The sequence below is a fragment of the Mustelus asterias genome, chromosome 1 (assembly GCF_964213995.1).
Source record: "Mustelus asterias chromosome 1, sMusAst1.hap1.1, whole genome shotgun sequence".
NCBI lineage: Eukaryota > Metazoa > Chordata > Chondrichthyes > Carcharhiniformes > Triakidae > Mustelus > Mustelus asterias.
The window spans coordinates 82,769,939-82,790,903 of record NC_135801.1 but is presented as its reverse complement, the minus strand read 5'-3'; the positions used below and the strand labels follow the sequence as shown (position 1 = coordinate 82,790,903).

At 40.9% G+C, this 20,965-nt stretch overlaps 1 protein-coding gene across 2 annotated transcripts in view; it reads left to right on the top strand.

The window, feature by feature from the left end:
- The window catches only part of klhl8 (kelch-like family member 8), a 42,046-nt gene that overhangs the window by 5,473 nt on the left and 15,608 nt on the right, over positions 1–20,965 (top strand). Inside the window, exons 2-3 of one of the 2 annotated variants that reach the window (XM_078214121.1) lie at positions 9,740–10,042; positions 13,098–13,646. In XM_078214121.1, the coding sequence (XP_078070247.1) occupies positions 9,845–10,042; positions 13,098–13,646 (747 nt within the window). In that variant the 5' untranslated portion in view covers positions 9,740–9,844. The remainder of the gene's footprint in view (positions 1–9,739; positions 10,043–13,097; positions 13,647–20,965) is intronic. The other variant, XM_078214131.1, reaches the window with a different exon arrangement.

Here is a 20,965-nt window from a genome sequence, read left to right as displayed (position 1 = left end):
TTGCCTGTTTATTCATATTTACCATGGGTGGCATGGTGGCACAGTGGTTAGCACTGTTGCCTCACAGCATCAGGGTCCTGGGTTCAATTCCGGCTCGGGTCACATGAGCAGTCTGGGAATGGAGGGATACAAACGAATGGTCTAGTTGGACCAATGAGTGACACAAGCTTGGAGGGCCGAAGGGCCTGTTTCCTGTGCTGTACTGTTCTTTGTTCTTTGTTTGTTCTTTGTCTTTGGGTCACAGTCTGTGTGGAGTTTGGCACATTCTCCCCGTGTCTGCATGGGTTTCCTCCTGGTGCGCCAGTTTTCTCCCACAGTCCAAAGATGTGCAAGTTGGGTGGATTGGCCATGCTAAATTGCCCCTTAGTGTCAGTGTGACTAACAGGGTAAATACATGGGGTTACGGGGAAAGGGCCTGGGTGGGGTTGTTGTTGGTGCAGACTTGATGGGCCGAGTGCCCTCCTTCTGCACCATCGGGATTCTATGATTCTACCTCGTTACTTGTGAATATTAAGAGTATAAGAAATATGTCTTTTATTTTTCTGACTTTGTGTAGTAAAGTTTGTTTATTTAAAACCATGGAATCTTGTGGCTTTTTTCTCATAGTGAGTAACTGGGATTTCAAACTTTGTCCAAAGTTGCTGGTGCCTCACCAGATAGTAATACTTTGTCATCTTGCCTTTAATAATTTAGTTATCAGAGCATTAAAAATATTTGGCTGTTTTTCAGTTGTACAAATAACCAAGGATTGTGTAAATGTACAAAAGGCATGTGGGGAAATCTGTTGAGATGCAATCTGGATGATTTTGACACTATGTGGAGATGCTGGCGTTGGACTGGGGTGAACACAGTAAGAAGTCTCACAACACCAGGTTAAAGTCCAACAGGTTTATTTGGTAGCAAATACCATAAGCTTTCGGAGCGCTGCTCCTTCGTCAGATGAAGTGGAAATCTGCTCTCAAACAGTGGCTTTAGGGATTCGCATTCTAATCAGTATTCTGTAACTTGATGTTGTGTCTCTGTGCACTGTTTGAGAGCACATTTCCACTCCATCTGACGAAGGAGCAGTGCTCCGAAAGCTTATGGTATTTGCTACCAAATAAACCTGTTGGACTTTAACCTGGTGTTGTGAGACTTCTTACTGATTTTGACACTCCAGACTAGTACCTTTGTAGGTACCGGAGTATAACAACAACTATTATGCCTCAAGTGTACAAAAACGCTCCAAAACACTTCATAGTTGTAATCAATAAATGGGTGTCAAACCAAAGGAGGAGATATTTGGAAGAGTTTATGGAGGGGAGAGACTTGGAGGCCGACCGGGAGCAGATTTGAATAGCTGAACATGGATGCGTGGATTGACTGAGGTCATGCAGAATGTGGATAATGTTAGAATGGTGGATGAGGGCATTATAATTAGAGCATTATTTAATGTTAAAGAATATAATTTAGCAACAATAAATTTTGGATTTTCTTGTGAATTTTAATATTGCCCCGTCACAAATTCCTAAATTTTGGATTGAAAAATAGAAGTTAGATTTTGAAGTGGTCTTCTCCACTGACTCAGTTGAAGTTGTATTTATAGCAGAACACACAGCTGGCGTGATATTTGGGAATTCCCTTAAAAAGTTTTCTATCTGGCATTTGACTTGCCACAAACTTTCTACTGCTTGCTGATAAAATGGCACAGTAATGTTGGAGGGATATTTAAAAGCAATGGAGAAACTTATCACAAAAAACCAAATGTTTAATGTTGGAAAATTAACCAGTTTGCAATGACTAAGATATCTTTTAAAATAACCTCACTTTCAAGACCTGATTGTCAGGAACATGTATTTCTTTTTATTAAACTCGTACTTTGCCAAGCAACTATTGGGTCAATAAAACTAGTTTAAAACACCCTTGACAAGTCTTAATTCTCTCCTTTAACTGCAACTTGTGCTCAATTTTGTATTGCAATCTGAACAGTTCCTGGTCCATCTGCCACAATGTAGATGCAAAACAGCCTTTTTGTATTTCAACATGTTGGCTGTGTGATACTTATCTAACTTTAGCATTTGATTCCAAAAAGTGGTGCAGTATCAGAAGTTGCTGTTTTAGTGTTGTTGAAAAATAAGACCGTGATATAGCAACAACTTATACAGTGCCTTAAATGTGACAAAATGTTACAGGTACTTCACAGGAACATTTATAAAGCAAAACCTGATGAGTTACATAGAGATATTAGATATAAATGACCAAAAGTTAGGTTAAAGAGGTAGATTTTAAGGGATGTCTTAAATGAGTAAAGAGAGTCGGAGCTTTAGGGAGGATATTCAGGAGCTTAGGATGTTGCTGTTGAAGGCATGACCACCAATAATCGGGGATGGTCTAGAATTAGAGAAGCGCAGATGTCTTGGAGGGTTGTGGATCGATTGGAGGGGTGAAGCCAGCTCTGGAATTCCCCCACTTTACTCCTTTTACGATTGTCCTTAAAACCTACAGTTAATGGGGATTTGGTGCAAGTAAGGACAAGGGAGCAAAGATTAGATGACCTTAAGTTTACAAAGGGTAGAACATGAGAGGCCTGCCAGAAAAAAAACATTGGAATTATCAAGGTGAGAGGCAAGAAAGTTGTGGATGAAGATGAACTGAGGCAGAAGAGAATGCTGATAACTCACATATTCCCATCTCCATAAAATTAAGTAGTATGGATGGTTAAACAGAATGTTTGAAAGCCATCTGTTTCAGCATCAGAAATTTGCCAGGGAGGAGGATTGAGTCAGTAGCTAAGAAACAGTTTGTAACAGGGACCCAAAACAATGGCTTCAGTCTGCTCAATATTTAAACATAGAAACCCTACAGTGCAGAAGGAGGCCATTCAGCCCATCGAGTCTGCACTGACAACAATCCCACCCAGGCCCTATCTCCGCTTAGTTACCCTGCTAATCCCTCTAACCTATCACATCCCAGGACACTAAGGGTTAATTTAGCATGTCCAATCAACCTAACCCACACATCTTTTGGAGTGTGGGAGGAAATTGGAACACCTGGAGGAAACTCATGCAAACAAGGGGAGAATGTGCAAACTCCACACAGACAGTGACCCAAGTCGGGAATCGAACCCAGGTCCCTGGAGCTGTGAGGCAGCAAGTGCTAACTACTGTGCCACCATGCCGCCAAAAAACAGTACCAGTTAACAGATGGCAAAGAAAGCCAGCAGGTGGGTTCATGCCAAAGCCAGGGACCTTTTAGATCTTCAGTCTAATGCTCTTCCAACTGAGCTATTTCGACTTCAAATTTGTTATGTTATTTGTTCGATTTAATTTGTTATGGCTACATGAGAAGAGGTAAAATCTGAGTCCCATTTGATAATCACTCTAAGTCTGACCATAACAGGTTTTCAGGAGGATTAAGGATAAAGGAACTTGCTCATTGTCATGTGTTTAGCCATTTACCTACTGATTGCAAAGAAAGGAGTTCAGGAGGCACCCCTGAGCTTAAAACAAAAAGGTTTTTTTTATTGAGTTCAAAATCCACCCAGGTAAAGATATAAAAATATTTAAAAGGTAATTCTGTGTGTCTCAACCACATTCACACATGTAATATTTACAGGTTATATTGTAGGTACTTGCTTTCTTTGCCAAATTAAAGTTCATTACAGAAAGGTTAAAAAAAAGAAAGAGTCCAGTGTTTGAATCCTTGGCTGTGGTAGAAGATTTTTTCATGTTTGTCTTAATATTTTTGGTATCCTTATCTGGGGAAGGATGTCCTTGCGAGAGAGGGAGTACAGCGAAGGTTTACCAAGCTGATTCCTGGGATGGCAGGTCTGTCATATCGAGAGAGATCAAGTCGGTTAGGATTATATTCATTGGAATTTAGAAGAGTGAGAAGAGATCCCATAGACACTTATAAAATTCTAACAGGGTTAGATAGGGTAGATTCAGAAAGAATGTTCCCAATGATGGGGGAGTCCAGAACTCGGTGTCATAGTTTGAGGATAAGGGGTAAACCTTTTAGAACTGAGGTGAGGAGAAATTTCACCCTCTGGGTAGTGAATGTGTGGAATTCACTACCACAGAATGTAGTTGAAGCCAAAACGTCTGATTTCAAGAAGAAATTCGATATAGTTCCTGGGGCTAAAAGGATCAAGGGATTGGGGGGAGGATCAGGATATTGAATTCAATGATCAGCCATGATCAAAATGAATGGCGGAGCAGGCTTGAAAGGCTGAATGGACTACTGCTTCTAGTTTCTATGTTTACCGAGTTGAGTTAAAGCCCATGTAAAATTGCAATTGCCAGAGACAATTCCCTTTTAAAACCATAACCCGTCTTTTCTAAAATATTTATGATTTTTGCACCAGAGGTTCCTTTCGATGGAAATTCACCATCTCTGAGCTGGATTTTTCCCTGAGATAGGGCCTTGACTTGAGGGAGACTAGAGAAAGGATTTCCTTGCTGTTTCATTGGCAACTTTTCCAGACGAATGTGTTTAGCAGCTGTATTAAAGAGGTTTCACATGGTTACTTCAGTCACATAACTTCTCTCGCTCCGTAATAATTTCAGAAGGTGTTTGTTGATCTGAAGTCTGAAATGGTGGCTGCTTTTGTTTCATGGCCAAGTGTGTGAGTAGATTCTGTAACGTCTGAGCCATTAACCCCCTAAATGTGTTGGAAAATGTATCTCCATATAAGCATTGTTCTAGCTGTTCTGTCTCCACTGGAGAAGTGGTCTTATAGGAATGTAATGTTCAGTCCATTTCACTAAATCCTTTTTGAAGTGGTTATTGACATATTTGGGTGTGAAATTCCATGAGGGTGTCAGAATTTTAATTCACATTAAAACTTTCAAGAAACTAGTCAAATTTGCAATACCAGACATCAGGTGACTCATGGCTGCCGCCTTTAGTCAGTGTCTGTTGTCTTAAAAAAGTCCTTTTAAAGCAGTTCAGTATATGTTTGAGCCTGTGAAATTACAGCTTGATATTGCTCATGCACAAGACATATCAATGTGACAAATGGGGGGAAAGCTGTTGTGCATCCAGAGTTGGATGTTGGACAAACAGTTTGATAGGTTTTGGGTAGCGGAGGGGTCAAAAGAGATGGTAGTGAATTTGAGCTGAGTGTCATCAGTGTACATGTAGAAACTGACATTGCTGACATGTTACGTTGCTGAGACCAACTTGAGATGAGAGATAGGGGCAAGTGTGGGTCTTTGGGGGACATCAGAGGTAACAGATGCTAGTTGTAAGGGACTGTTTCCTTTAGCAGTGCATAAATGCTGCACATAACTTCCTTCTGCAATCAAAGATCTGTCCTTATTTTGAGTGTTCTTGACCACCAGCTTCCAGTGTATCCTGAAGCTGGATTTTTTTTGAGGTTGAGATCAAGTAACTTTCAGTAGCTGTTTATAGATTCTGTCATCCACCGTCCACTCGTTTCCCACTGTGGTTCAGAAAAGGATAAACGTGTCCAGTAAGTCATTAAAAACTAAGTGATAAATTTCCTAGTTAATGTCCGGGTTAGTGAATCATTGGTATGTCTCTGTCTCCGATCAGGAATCTATTTCATTTGTTTCTGTCACTTGGCTTAGTGAGAAATGTCTAATCTAGGCACTTCAGCTAATTAGCAAATTATATTTGTGGAGCTATCTTTTTTAAAAGGACACTGCTCTGACACAAGCTTGATATATTTACGCTGTTAAACTAAACTGCACTCTTTGTCCTTGTTTACCTTTCTCCTGGTTCTTCCCTTGGGTCCCTTGTGTTGCTGCTGTTTTCTGTGTTGCAAAACAGCAGCAACACAATTTCAGGAGTATCCTGGCAACCCCAACCTCCTTCACTTTCAGGAACTTTCAGTTCTGACAGAGTTATACCCAAAATGAACCTTTCCAGCAATTTTGATTTTTTTTTCCTGAAAATGTAATCTATCATTTTGTCATCTCCTAACACAGCAGTGCCATCAAAATATTATCTTAACAGACTTTCTAAAAATCCCTTAACCGTGCATATGCGGAAAATGTTTCTTGGAGTTCTTGCTTGGACAACCTTTATTAAACTATCTGTCCTTTTATAACTTTCCATCTGGATCTGTGCCAGTAGAGAAATGCAGTTTATCGTTCTGAATAATGACAACTATGTAAGAAGCAGAGTCAAATCCAGTGGGAAATGGAAATATTCAGAATGGTAGTTGAAGGTTACGTTTTCTTTGTAAGTGAGGACAGGGAATTAACTTGAGGTGTGTAATTTTAACAAGTTGGATTGTGAAGTAACACACTTCTAAAAAAAATCAGTGATAGACCTCATAGACCTTCAATAGTGCGCACTGTTTGTCATTAATTTCCAACATTAGAGTAAATCTTTGAGGTATAGCAGGCCTTGCATTTTGGGGTGACTGTCAGATTCTTTTGCTTATTGAAGCCATTGCAATAGTTTGCTGCTGAAGAGATGGGAAATTATCAGAAATCTGCATTAAATTGATTTTCAGGAGGAGTGAATCTGATCACAGCAGGTACAATTGTCTGAATGTGTCAGCAGCTGGGAATTTAATTAGCTGTTTTATATGCAAACCTGCTCCTATTTGGTGCATAGCCTACATTTTTCCCCTTACTGAAGTAACAGATTTCAATCTGAAACATGAAAATTTGCCAACTTTTGTGCAAAAAGCGGAAAGAACTGGGGCATAACTATTTGCCAGTAGTAAACTAAAAGCAAAATACTGCATTAAGCTGGACATCTGAAATAAAAACAAAGTTCTGGGAATACTCAGGCCTGGCAGCATCCATGGAGATGGCCATCCTCAAAGTACTTTTTCATTTTATATTCTCAAAACTGTAGTCATGGAAGACTCAAAACTGGGTGTTTTATTTTTGCTGGAGCAGCAATAGAAAGACATCTAATAGCTTTTTCAACACTTGCAAGGATAAATTGTTGAAGGTTTTTTTTTTGTTAGTTGCATCTGACATTGAAACCAATCCACAGACTAGTTAGATGGGAAATCTCTTCTTTCAAAATGAAAAGTAATTTTTGATATGGCCCAGAAGGAATTTGTGTATGCTCAAAATATGGTTCAATACACACAACCCCCCAAAAATTCAGATTTGACCAGTGTACCAAGAGCAACTATGTGCAATTCATTCATGCAGTTGGTGTTGCTTAAAACTGGCTTAGAGAGATTTGAAAAGCAGAGCAGCTCTCCTTCTGGTCTCCACTTGGTGACTTCCTTGACAACATTGCAGCTAAGATCAACTTGTTTGTATATGTCACCTTTAAAGTATTTAAACATCTCGAGGCACCTCACAGGAGTATTAATAATATATGGAACTGAACCACGAGATATTAGGGCAAGCATAGCCAAGAGGTAGGTTTTCAGGAATGGGCTTAAAATGAGGAAAGTGAAGTAGGAAGATCGGGAATGTAGTGCTGTAGGAATTGGAATGGTGTCCCATTGCTTTGCTTTAAGGTTTTGAAACTCCAAAATGCTATTCCATCTATACACACTACTAACAATTAATGTTATTCATGATTTTCAGGAAATATTTACTAGAGTTCATATGCACCAGTCAAAATAATAATAGGCAAGTCTTCCTCTGGGTTCAGGAAAACCTGACCTGCACATGTGCACAGCTCACAAACTGCACACTTGACACTTGTATGACTTTCCATGCCATTTTGTCATTTCACACCTGGACCAGGTTTGCAGTACAGTTGAGGAGCCGCAGTGGAGTGCAAGAGGAGTGTGGGTGCCAATCTTTGTTCACCAACATAGCACATAAGTTCTGAACGGTGTTTTAAATGCCCCTTCGTCCACCCATATCAGCACATGCTGCCTCAGATTGCTCATGCCTGTGATCCTACCGACATGTATCCTCCATAGCCATTCACCCAGTATGTACCATGCAATTTCAGCAGAAATTATTCTACACTCTTTGGGGAAAGTGCGCACCATCCAGTTAAAGCCTCCATGTAATTGATTCTATGGAAAAATGCATGCTACCATGTGAAAAATATCCTATAATACTTTGCTTCTAATCCTATTAGTTCATGCTAGCTAACCAGGAATTACGTCAAAGGGACAATCTTTTACTAAAATTTCTTAACCGTTATTCATTCTCAGATGAATGGAACATCTAGTGTGCTGAAAGTCAGCTAAGCATTCAGAAAAGCCACAGCTATCCAAACAGTAGACTTCTTTTCTGGATGGAAAGAACAGAAGCTGTTCATTTCAGTTTTAAAAAAAATGTCTGTCAATCAATGCAAGGGAGCAGGTAGTTAGATTTATTTTCCAAATGTCAAATCCAGGCCTTTATTTTTATTAGACAGAGCCATTTATTTCACAACATAGGAAGGATGACTGCACAGGCTGACGGAACAAATTGTAAAATTTGTAATTGCATTGGGGTTGTTCTCCTTGGAAAGACGGAGAATGAGGGGGAGATCTAATAGAGGTGTACAAGATTATGAAGGGTATAGATAGGGTGAACAGTGGGAAGCTTTTTCCCAGGTCGGAGGTGACGATCACGAGGGGTCACGGGCTCAAGCTGAGAGGGGCGAAGTATAACTCAGATATCAGAGGGACGTTTTTTACACAGGGTAGTGGGGGCCTGGAATGCGCTGCCAAGTAGGGTGGTGGAGGCAGGCACGCTGACATCGTTTAAGACTTACCTGGATAGTCACATGAGCAGCCTGGGAATGGAGGGATACAAACGATTGGTCTAGTTGGACCAAGGAGCGGCACAGGCTTGGAGGGCCGAAGGGCCTGTTTCCTGTGCTGTACTGTTCTTTGTTCTTTGTTCATTATTGTGCTTTCACCAATTTTCATTGGAAAAGCACTATAATACATATGAACAAATATACAAGGCTGGTCAATGTAAGGGTTGACATACCTTTGAAGGGCAGATCCCGATGATGAATCACTACATTAAAAACACACATTTCCACGCATTTCCTAATAATATGAACAAGAAAATTACAGCACAGGAACAAGCCCTTTGGCCCTCCAAGCCTGCACCGACCATGCTGCCTGTCTGAAACCCCCTACCCTTCTGGGGACCATATCCCTCTATTCCCATCCTATTCATGTATTTGTCTAGACGTCCCTTAAAAGTAATACTAAATGAAATTTAAATGTGTGAAACTACTTTACATTCATAATGTTCCAGACTCCTCAGCAGACTTTCCATTTTCCTCAGGAACCCAAACCTGGCAAATCTTTAATGGGCTTCCAAAACCCTGCACCACCAGATGAAAATGGTGTGTGGGAGGAAATTTGATTTTCATTTAAAATGGGGGATCAGACCTCAACAGGAGTTGGTGTTCCTTTTGCACAGTAGGCATTCCTGGCTCGCCAAAAGACCAGAGGAAATTCAGATTTCTTCTATTTAAAAAAAAAAGTATTGCCATTCATGCGCTGAAATGCATCATCGCACCTGGACAACCATTTGGACCAATACCTGAGCAAATTCCATGATCTCTCTGATCCCCAGTGGATTCCCTTGGGTCTGGAAAAGCTGGTTTTGATTGAATACAGTGTAGAGAATAATTTCAGGGAATATTAAATACACTTTAGTGAGCAAAACTTTCTACAGTCGTCAAATGTTTTTAAAAATAACCCACATTATTCAGTGTTAATATAAAAACTTGGAGCTTGTAGTATTCTGTTTTTCTCACTTAGAAACTGGCTAACAAATACTGCACCATGTTGGTGTGTATTTGAATTTGCGTAATTACTAATTAATTGGTGTTTTTCTTTTTTACCCAGGAAAGGATACATATGCAAATATTATCAAGATGCTTGATCCACAGAGAGTAGTATCTTGAAGGTCTCAATTAGGTACTTCCAGCTGAAGGCATAATATTTAAAGAAATGGCTTCAAGTGATATGATTCCAGAAAATTTGAAGCACCATCAGCTAAAGAGCAGGAGGCTTCCCAGTAGGTCATTTAACCACGAGACTGAGCCGGATGGCTATTTTCTTTTTGAAGCAGATGAAGCTTGGAAGGAATATCACCGTGCTCTCTATCAATTCTATGAAGCCAAAGAACTATGTGATGTAACGTTGAAGGTGAGAGGAATACCTGCACCTCTATCTTTGTGCCTTTATTCTAAAACCCAATTTCTCTCATCAAAATACCAACTCCTGACAGCTTTGGATGGAAAGTCATTTGGAACGTGAAAATCAATTTTAATATGATTAGAAAACTTTGAATTATAAACATTCATTGAGGTTATAAATTATTTTATTGAGGTATCACAGTGACTTACTACCAGTGCAATTTGGAAAATGTTGAACAGTGATCTTCAAATGCCTCAATACACTTGTGCAAGTCCCAACATTTCAGAATTTATGCTTATTAGAACCAAGATTTGTAGCAGTTGCACTACGATGTTGTATTTTAATCTTTCCAGTGGCAATTTAATACACACCTTTTGCTGCTAGTGGAACTCTTCCTGGCTGTGTCATTGCCCATCCTTGCATGTAAAGATGTTGACTTTCAGACAGGATTGGTGGAACATGTAATGCAGAGAGAAATTTCTGACTTACAAATTTAATTCTTTAAAACTATCCGGGTTAATTGTCTGCTACAACTTGCCTTAATGCAGCCTGGATCAATGTTATTGTTTTGCTAATAAAGCTCAACAGATTGTACTTCATGTTGTAGGTCACCGGACCTTTGTGCACTAAGCTTGTTCAGGGAAAAGCTTGTGCAAGCGTAAATGCAGAAAACCCATACATGTTTAATGTTTTGAGAGTCTACATAGCAGCCAGTGCATTCTCAATGTAACATCAAAAAGACTATGCACTCAGTTTCTTAAATTACAGTAAGAAGTCTCACAACACCAGGTTAAAGTCCAACAGGTTTATTTGGTAGCACAAGCCACACGTTTTCGGAGCACTGCCCCTTCATCAGGTGAGTGGGAGTTGTGTTCACAAACAGGGCATATATAGACACAAACTCAATTTACAAGATAATGGTTGGAATGCGAGTCTTTACAGGTAATCAAGTCATAGAAACCCTACAGTGCAGAAAGAGGCCATTCGGCCCATCGAGTCTGCACCGACCACAATCCCACCCAGGCCCTACCCCCACATCCCTACATATTTTACCCACTAATCCCTCTAACCTACGCATCTCAGGACACTAACGGGCAATTTTAGCATGGCCAATCAACCTAACCTGCACATCTTTGGACTGTGGGAGGAAACCGGAGCACCCGGAGGAAACCCACGCAGACACGAGGAGAACGTGCAAACTCCACACAGACAGTGACCCAAGCCGGGAATCGAACCCAGGTCCCTGGAGCTGTGAAGCAGCAGTGCTAACCACTGTGCTACCGTGCCGCCCTAAACGTCTTAAAGTCTTAAAGGTACAGACAATGTGAGTGGAGAGAGGGTTAAGTACAGGTTAAAGAGATGTGTATTGTCTCCAGCCAGGACAGTTAGTGAGATTTTGCAAGCCCAGGCAAGTCATGGGGGTTACAGATAGTGTGACATGAACCCAAGATCCCGATTGAGGCTGTCCTCACATGTGCCGAACTTGGCTATCAGTTTCTGCTCAGCGATTCTGCGTTGTCGTGTGTCGTGAAGGCCGCCTTGGAGAACGCTTACCCAAAGATCAAGGCTGAATGCCCGTGACTGTTGAAGTGTTCCCCGTAAGAAGTCTAACAACACCAGGTTAAAGTCCAACAGGTTTATTTGGTAGCAAAAGCCACTAGCTTTCGGAAGTGTTCCCCAACAGGAAGAGAACACTCCTGCCTGGTGATTGTTAAGTGGTGTTCATTCATCCGTTGTTGTAGCGTCTGCATGGTGGTTTCAGTGTACCATGCCTCGGGACATCCTTTCCTGCAGCGTATCAGGTAGACAACGTTGGCCGAGTTGCAAGAGTTTGTACCGTGTACCTGGTGGATGGTGTTCTCACGTGAGATGATGGCATCTGTTGATGATCCGGCACGTCTTGCAGAGGTTGCTGTGGCAGGGTTGTGTGGTGTCGTGGTCACTGTTCTCCTGAAGGCTGGGTAGTTTGCTGCGGACAATGGTCTGTTGGAGGTTGAGCGGTTGTTTGAAGGCAAGAAGTGGGGATATGGGGATGGCCTTCAGGTGAACAGTTAAAAAATCATTTATGTATAATTACTACAGGATTATCTTTGTCATTAGTTGGTTTAGGGAAAGTACTGATAAATTAATGCATTGCTAGAAATTCATATTTGAAGGCTAGAAAAGTTGTACGTTATAACAGATTCATGTAAATTTTGAGGTGACAAAATTCTCCCATGGTGCCAATGTTCTAGTGAAGAGAGCTAAATATTCATTTGAGATATCTTCCTTGAAATAATCAGGTTGTTACAAGTAACACCAGTAATGGCTCTCTCATTGGCTTAATCACGTAGATCAGTTGGGCTTAATGGCCTGTTTCTGCTTTGTGCATCTATGTAATTCTATTAACATACATTAATGAAGAACTTGTTATTCCTCCCTTTACAGTTTGAGTGGACTTGTGCTGATTCCAGCAATAATCTCACTGTAACTTGCCTTCTGGAGTTTAGCTGCAAATTACCAGCTTTCTAAACTAGTGGTTAACTGTTTCTGATATTGCTAGTAATAGGTCAGTTTAATTCTAAATAGGTTTTTTGAGTTATCTGACTCCTTTCTTCAAGTAGTAGCAGTAATTGCCCAATGTGTGTGTCATCACACCCACTCAAACTCTTATTGACTTTCACCTCTTTCAGGATTGCTAGTAATTTCTGTTTAAATTATTTTATTAACTTTCCTTTTATAATGAATAACCTTAATTAATGTTTGATGTTTCAGGAGCTAGATTTCACACCTTATGTGTTAAACTTAAATTGATTTGTACGTAAACAGAATTATCTGATTATGTATAGTCAAACTGCTAAATAAATTGCTTGCAGAAGCATTCAAATTCTTCATGTTCACCTCTTACAAAAAGAATTTGCTGTTTATTGCATATTGTAGTTTTGTAAGGAAAGTAATGCCTTAACTATCATTCCTAGCAGAGTTAGGTATTTATCAAGGACGTGAACACATCTAAAGGGCTTGGTTTGGTTCCATTTTAAATTGTGTTCCTAAAGTGAAATTCTTTGTTCCCTCTTCCAAATAGGTTGGGTCCAAATTAATACCATGCCACAAATTGGTGCTAGCCTGTGTGATTCCATACTTCAGAGCAATGTTTCTTTCTGACATGGCTGAAGCCAAACAGGACCTAATAGAGATTAAAGATTTTGATGGTGATGCGATGGATGACCTTGTCAAGTTCGCATATTGCTCCAGGATTACACTTACTGTAGACAACGTGCAACCTCTTCTTTATGCTGCTTGCATTCTGCAGGTAGAACTTGTGGCTAAGGCTTGTTGTGAATACATGAAAGCCCATTTTCACCCATCAAACTGCTTAGCAGTCCGGTCGTTTGCTGAGAGCCACAACCGAGTTGACTTGATGGGCATGGCTGATAAGTATGCCTGTGAACATTTTAATGAAGTTGTAGAATGTGAAGACTTTGTAAACGTTTCACCGAAGCACCTCATCGCACTCCTTTCATCCAGTGATTTGAATGTGGAAAAAGAAAAGCAAGTCTACAATGCTGCGATGAAGTGGCTGCACTCAAATCCACAGCATCACACAAAGTGGTTGGACCAAGTGGTTGCACAGGTAGGTTGACTCTAAGTTATCATTGGAGTTTGGTGATGTAGTTGGAAGTCTTTTTGACACGGTTCAAGGGATCTAATTACTTTTTTAGAATGGAATGAAGAATTATTAACTTATAGCACTGTTGACCAATGTCCAGGGTCCAATGTGGTATTCAGTAAACATTATTGAGGCAGAGGTATTAATGCTGTAGAAAATAGTCTTTTAGGTAACTTCTGACCATTGCTGCTCCATGCAATTCTATTTAAAACAAGAAGCTTAGTGAACAGTGATATTCGAGCAGCATGAGAAGGATCTCATGGGCATTAAGGAGGCATGGGTTATATTGAAGCGAAACAAAAGGCCTGACGTACTCATAACACAATTTTTAAGAGTAACTATAATCTGTATCATTGACTGTTACTACTCAGATGGACTCTGGCTCACTAGTGGTCCTATCTCTCCTGGATGCTCTTGTTTGCTCTAAATTGGTCATAGTTTTACCCATTGTCCAAGTCTGTTCATTAATTTGAGTGCCGGGTGCCTAGTCATCGTGGAAATGGCTGTGAATTTTATTCACAGATTTGAGTTCGCGTTTATTTTGCACTTGGGGAGTTTAGGGAAAATCTTTGTTTTCTTTTAGGATGTTAAGCCCCTGGAATGCTTGGGTTATTTGGGGTACTGCAGCTGTGTAAAGTAGACAGGGGAGTTAGAAATTGAGACCGGACATGTTTCCAGTGGGCCAATGCCCATTTTGTATATCATAAAATTGCAGTGGAGGTGAGGGCACTGACTAAGGAACTACTCATGCCGATTGAGATCGGCAGGATGGTCTCAACCAACATATTTCACCAGTCGCCTCTCTTTGACCAGGAGTTTCCTCTGCACGACAACCCCCTTCCCCTGATCAGTAGATCCTTTCAACTGTCTCTAGTTTTCTCCCTCCACCTGGAGTCCTCCTTCTGGCCTCTTACTCAATCTTGATCTTTTCATTGAAAACTGTCGGTCTAACATCAGCCATCTTAATTTCCCTGCTCTACTCACTCACTCTAACCTGTTTCCTTCTGAATTTGCTGCACTCCATTCTCTCAGGTCCAACCCTGACTTGTTATCAAACCTGCTGACAAGGATGGTGGTGTTGTTGTTGTCTGGCATTCTGACCTCTGCCTTGTAGAGACTGAGCGCCAAATTCTTCGTACCTTCTCCTGGACCCTACCAGCAAACATCAAGCCTTTGTTTCCAGGACTGTCAGTGACCTCTGCTCCTCTGGATATCCTCCCTCCATGACCTCTAATCTCATAGACCCGAAACAGCCTCCATCTATCTCCTTCCCAAAGTCTACAAATGGATTGTCCTGGCAGACCCAGCATTTTAGCCTGTCCCTAACCCATGGAACTTATTTCTTACTATCTTGACTTTTTACTTTTCCCCTTGTCCAGTTTCTTCCCACCTACAATTGTGATTCTTCTGAAGCCCTGTGGCATTTCAGCAATTTCCAGTTTCTAGACATAGCTGCCTCCTCACTGTGTATGTCCAATTCCTCTGCATTTACATCCACCACCAGGACAGTCTCGGGGCTCTCCTTCCTTGAACAGCGGCTCTAAAAATCCCTATTGGCCACTACCCTTCTGGCTGCGCCTATTCTCTCATTGAACAATTTCTCATTTAACTTCTTCCAAATAGAATGTATTGCTATGGATATCTGCATGGGTCCCAGTTATGCCTGTCCTTCTGTCTGCACATTTCTTGTTCCGGTCCTACTGTGCACATCACCCCCTCGCTCCCAACACTCTTTCTGGTACAATAATGACAGTTTTAGTGCTGCTTCCTGCTCACACGAGCAAGTGGAAAGCCCCATCAACTTGGCTCCCAATTTTCATCCTCCTTTCACCTTCACTTGGTCTGTCTGGCTCTTTCCTTCCTTTTCTTGACTTCTCTATCTCCATTTTTGTAGATAAGCAGTCTATTAATATTCATTATAAGCCCACCAACTCCCACAGCTAGCTTGACTACACTTCCTCACACTCTGCCTCCCGAAAGGACTCTGTTCCATTCTCCAAAGTTTCTCCATTACATCTGTTCTGATGTTGCAAACTTTCACAACTGCATTTCTGATACGTCTTTCTCTTTCCTCAACTTAGGATTTCCCACCCCCTTACTATGGTTGAAAGGACCCTCAACTGTTTCTGACCCATTTCCCAACCTTCTGCTCTGATCCCTGTGCACCCCCCACTCTGAGAACTGCAGTAAAGTACCTATCATCCTCACTTTCCACGCCACCAGTCTCTACATTCAAAGAACTATTCGCTGCTATTTCCACCACCTCCAGCATGATGTCACCACCAAACAAATCTCCCACCTCCAGAAGGGACCATTCCCTCTGCTGCACCCTGGTCCATTCCTCAATTACCCTCAACATCCCATCCCATCTCCTTCCCACAGCATTTTCCCATGTAATTGCAGGAGGTGTAACACCTGCCGCCTTCTCATTGTTCAAAGCTCCACACGCTCCTTCCAAGTGAAGCAGTGACTTTGACAGCTTCTTTCAATTTAATTTGTTATATTCTCCCCTCAATGTGGTTTCTTCTGCATTGGGGAAACCAAACGCAGATTGGGTGACAGCTTTGTGGGACACCTCCGCTTTGACTGATCCTGAGCTTCCGTTTGCTTGACATTTTAATTCACCAACTCGCTCTCATGCTTGCATTTCTGTCCTCAGCCTGCTGCAGTGTTTCAGTGAATTTGGACACAAGCTGGAGGAACGGCATCACATCTTCTAATTAACCTTTTGGACTCAACATTGAGTTCAGCAATTTCAGACCATGAACTTTGTCCTCCATTTTGATCCTGTGTGTTCTGCCATCTGCTGGTCTGAATCTTGATTTTCATTTTTTTTGATTTGTTCATTGTTCTGCCATTCACACTCACTCTGAACAAATGCATTATTTCTTGACTACAACCTTTTGTTCCATGACATTTTGTCATTTAATGCACCCTATCCCAGTCCTATCCTTGTGCTCTTCCTCCCCCTTTTTAATTGCATAAAACCCTCTCATTTCTCCCCTCCTTCATTTGTGAAGAAAAGGTCTGTTTGGGTCATTGTTAGAGTTTTAACACCAGGTTAAAGTCCAACAGGTTTATTTGGTCGCAAATGCCATTAGCTTTCGGAGCGCTGCTCCTTCGTCAGATGGAGTGGATATCCACTCCATCTGACGAAGGAGCAGCGCTCTGAAAGCTAATGGCATTTGCTACCAAATAAACCTGTTGGACTTTAACCTGGTGTTGTTAAAACTCTTACTGTGTTTACCCCAGTCCAATGCTGGCATCTCCACATCATGACGGTCATTGTTAACTATGTTTGCTCTCGCTCTCTTTTGTGTGCACTCTGCCTCCTTTCCAACAGACTGGAAAAGTGCCACTCTGAAGCCTTGGAGAGCACCATGTTGTAAATGGAAGCAAAGTGCTGAGTAGGACTGGCAACCTCTGTGGAGAAAGATAAAGAGATGCTGTTTTCAGCCCAATGTGACTTTTTGGAGCAGAGCACCATGGCATGTCCACTTGCACCCATTGCTAACTGAGCTTGGGGCAGGGCCAATATAGGATAGACTGCGAATGGAAGCCCTGGTGTGCTGCACTTGTGCCGGTAGAGTAAGTGCCAAAGAATTTTGAGCTGTAAACTTGCATCCCCGATATGTTCCTTCTCAATGCAAGCAGAAGGAACAAGACCTTATTTTTTTATATAAAAGCAAAATACTGCAGATGCTGGAATCTGAAACAAAACTAGAAAATGCTGCAAAATCTCAGCAGCTGATGACAGCATCTGTGGAGTTTGAGTCTGGATGACCCTTTGTCAGAGCTGGCATCTCTCTCTCCACTGATACTATCAGACCTGCTGAGGTTTTGCAGCATTTTCAGTTTCTGTCTCATTTTTAAAAAAAGTTTACACACTTACAGCCTTCTGAACTCCACATTGCCTTCAGCAATTTTAGACTGAGAATTCTGACCTTCCTTTGTTGGCTTTAAACTTATTTTCATGCTTTGGGCACAACTGTTCATTATTCTGCCATTCACACCCACTCTAGACAAATCTTTTGTTTCTTTATTGCAGCCTTTACCACTGCCGTTTGTACCATGAAATCTTTTTCAGTTATTCTCTCCCACCCTCAACCCTATCACAGACCTCCCTTTTTGTTCTCTCTCCCCCCTCCTCCCTTTCACTTGCGTAAAATCTGTTGCATTCTTTCTTCCTCAGTTCTGAAGAACGGCCTTTTGACGTGAAACATTTTAATTGTTTATCTCTCCACGAATGTTGCCTGACCTGCGGAGCATTTCAAGTCTTTCCTGTTTTTATTTATGTCTTATCATACAGTTTTACTTCACATCACAAGATTGTGCATGCAGTGATACTAGGTAGAGTTTAGCTGGAGAAAAGTGTTCCGTATGCAAAAGTATCTAATTTTTCAAAAAAAAAGCTGAACTCTGTGGACGAGAATGTTTTATCAATTACTTCTATTTGTTTCATGCTCACACTGTACTTTTTTATTAGAAGATTGTCTGTCAACTTCGGAGGCACAAAGCTTTGACTCTTGACATTCACACTATGGTTACTCTGTAACAGGGTTTTGTTATTCATTCAGTTATTAATGTGTAATTCTTTATATCAGCTCTACAGGAAAAATTCCTGAGTTTGAAATTCTTAATAGCTAAGGAAGGAAAGAATGAATGTTGCTCATGTCGCTGTTCGTGCCCTGCCTCTAATGTGCCTGTCTACTTGAATTAAAAAGGCTGTCACATGGTTATGGCTTTGGTGTCAAAGCAATGTAACCATCTGTCAACTTAGTTTAAGTGGCAGAGGATTCTGTTGTCTGAAGTTATATCATGCCAGTCTCCAGGTTAAAAAATACATACTCCGTTTCTTTGACTTAATCTGGAAGCATGCCAGCAGGTTAGATTAATTGGGCATGCTAAATTGCCCCTTAGAGTCAGGGGGATTAGCAGGGTAAATAGATGGGTTATGGGGATAGTTGGTGGGATTGTTGTCAGTGCAGCTCGATGGACTGAATGGCCTCCTTCTGCACTGTAGGGATTTTATGATTCTATGAATCATTTAATTGGTCGAGAGTTGAAATTTTGTAGCCTGTTTCTGCACATCTACTCTGATCCTTCATTTTGTTGACGAGAGTAAATTCTGTGAGATTGTGTTCCAGGGCAGAGTCTTTCTGGAAGGGTGTGTGCAAGTTATAGATGGGACAGTTTAGGCAGTCTAGGTACAGCGTGAACAAATCTGGTCTTGCTGGGTAGTTATGCACACACGAAGTGAAGCGAGTTGACTTTGCCACATTAAGAGATCAGGTCACAAATTGCTGGTGCAAAGTTCATGATGCTCTGGGAACACACCTGGTTTGATGGGTGGTTATCTGGTGTCACCATCTTTTATAAACTGTGTTACTGTCGAAGAAAGATCAACATCATGATAAGCATACAAATCAGAATTGCCTCATCAATTAAGTAACTTTGGAGGCCCTGCACAAAAGAACAATCATCTTCTGAGTTGGCTGAAAGAGTGATTCTAGTCTCGCCTGTACTCTGAACCTTGGGAGCATGAAGAATTTATAGTGCTCTGGCAACTGTTCTTGAAATTTGCAAAAGTGCTTACCCATCCAGATTTCACCAAGGCATTCTGTTTCAGATGCTTTATTGCATTAAATAGGTGGGTAAGGAGGAAACATCTTCCCGGTATCCATCCTATCAAGTTCCCTCAGGATGTCATAAAAGGGTGCTACCTAAATGCAAGTCTTTCTTTGTTACTTTCTTAATCAGTCAATGCAACAGCAGGAATTCAACCTGTTATAGAGTCATAGTTGTAGTAATTAGGTTGTTCCTCCCAACAGGAATCTGTGACAGGAGAACCACATTAATATGAATTACAATATTTTTTCAAAAGACCAAATGTTTATACTGCCTCCAGCATTGCAGAAATAATCGCTGAGAAATGTTATATCTTTAGAAATCTTCGTAAATTAAAATTTCACAACATGCTTCAAGGAGATGTATAGTGTAAGGAGGTGTTAGAAAAACTTCAAATCAAGGATTTAAGACACTGATAAAACTACTAGCACTAAGTGAATTAACATAAGCTCAGACTTGCAGACTAATACAGGTGCTATCTGCATAAAGACACATAATCACGTAAGAGATTTAAACAAGTATTTCTGATTTAAACATGTGTTTTGGATTTTAAAATGTATGTACACTTTAGTTAAAAAGCAGGCTGCTCCAAGGGCATGATGGGATGAAGACGAACCACATTCTTTGGAACAATGAAACCACAGACGCGTATATTCTTATCAGCATAAGTTACAGACAGTATGGGTTCCCAAAGCCATAGTATGAATAGAGCTATTCAATTTGTACTGATAAGACAGTGCTTCTCAGACATAGGAATATCAACTGTCTGGCTCGACCATTGACATAATTGAGAGTCAGTGAGAGCAGTACCTTTGAACTCTATAGCGAAGCGTCAGGGGGAAGAAGCATCCGGATTCTACGGACCAATGAAATCCCATGATGTCAGAGGGTAGAATGTAATTGGCTAAGGTATATGACAACTGTTAACAATGATTGATTTGTACTAATGATGACTGGTTCATAACTAACGGGAAGGTGGGAAAAGCAAACTTGAGAAATGTAAAATTGTTTTGACGGATGCATTGTAACTTGAGTGGTTTGGAATGCTCAGGGCCTTCTCGGCGGAGAGGTGTTGAACTGCCCAATGTTATCTCCCAGCGATCGTTGGCCAAATAAAGATACGTCTTTAACCAGGATACAGACTTCACGAGTTTTTGTATTAGCTAAAGTTAGGCTCAATACTTAGCTTCTGAAAACCCTCCAACAGAGGGGAAGACCACCAGCTTGACGGCAATGAGAAAAATAGTAAATAGAGCAGATGGCGCATGTGTTCTAACAGCATGAAACTCTACCATTGAAAACTTTCCAGTGTTCTCATCAAAGGGGGCACATGCTGAAAGCTGTCATCTGAGAACTTTTATGGTTTATGAAGAGAATAATTAGCCATGTTGAATGGTACAATCAATGTTAATTTCTGTTTTTTATTTCCAGCATTTTCTGTTGTATAAAATTTTCAGTATTAAAAATGTTGCTTTTCATCTTCCTTTTGCACATCTGTGTTAATGTTGGATTTTTTAACCTTCTGTAGTAACTTGGCTCCGCCTGTTGTGAATGAACTGTAAACATTTATTAACAACAACATCGATTTAGGGTGATGCAGATTCAATGCTTCCACCTATGTCAGACCCCTATTCATAGACTACAGCTCAGCCTTT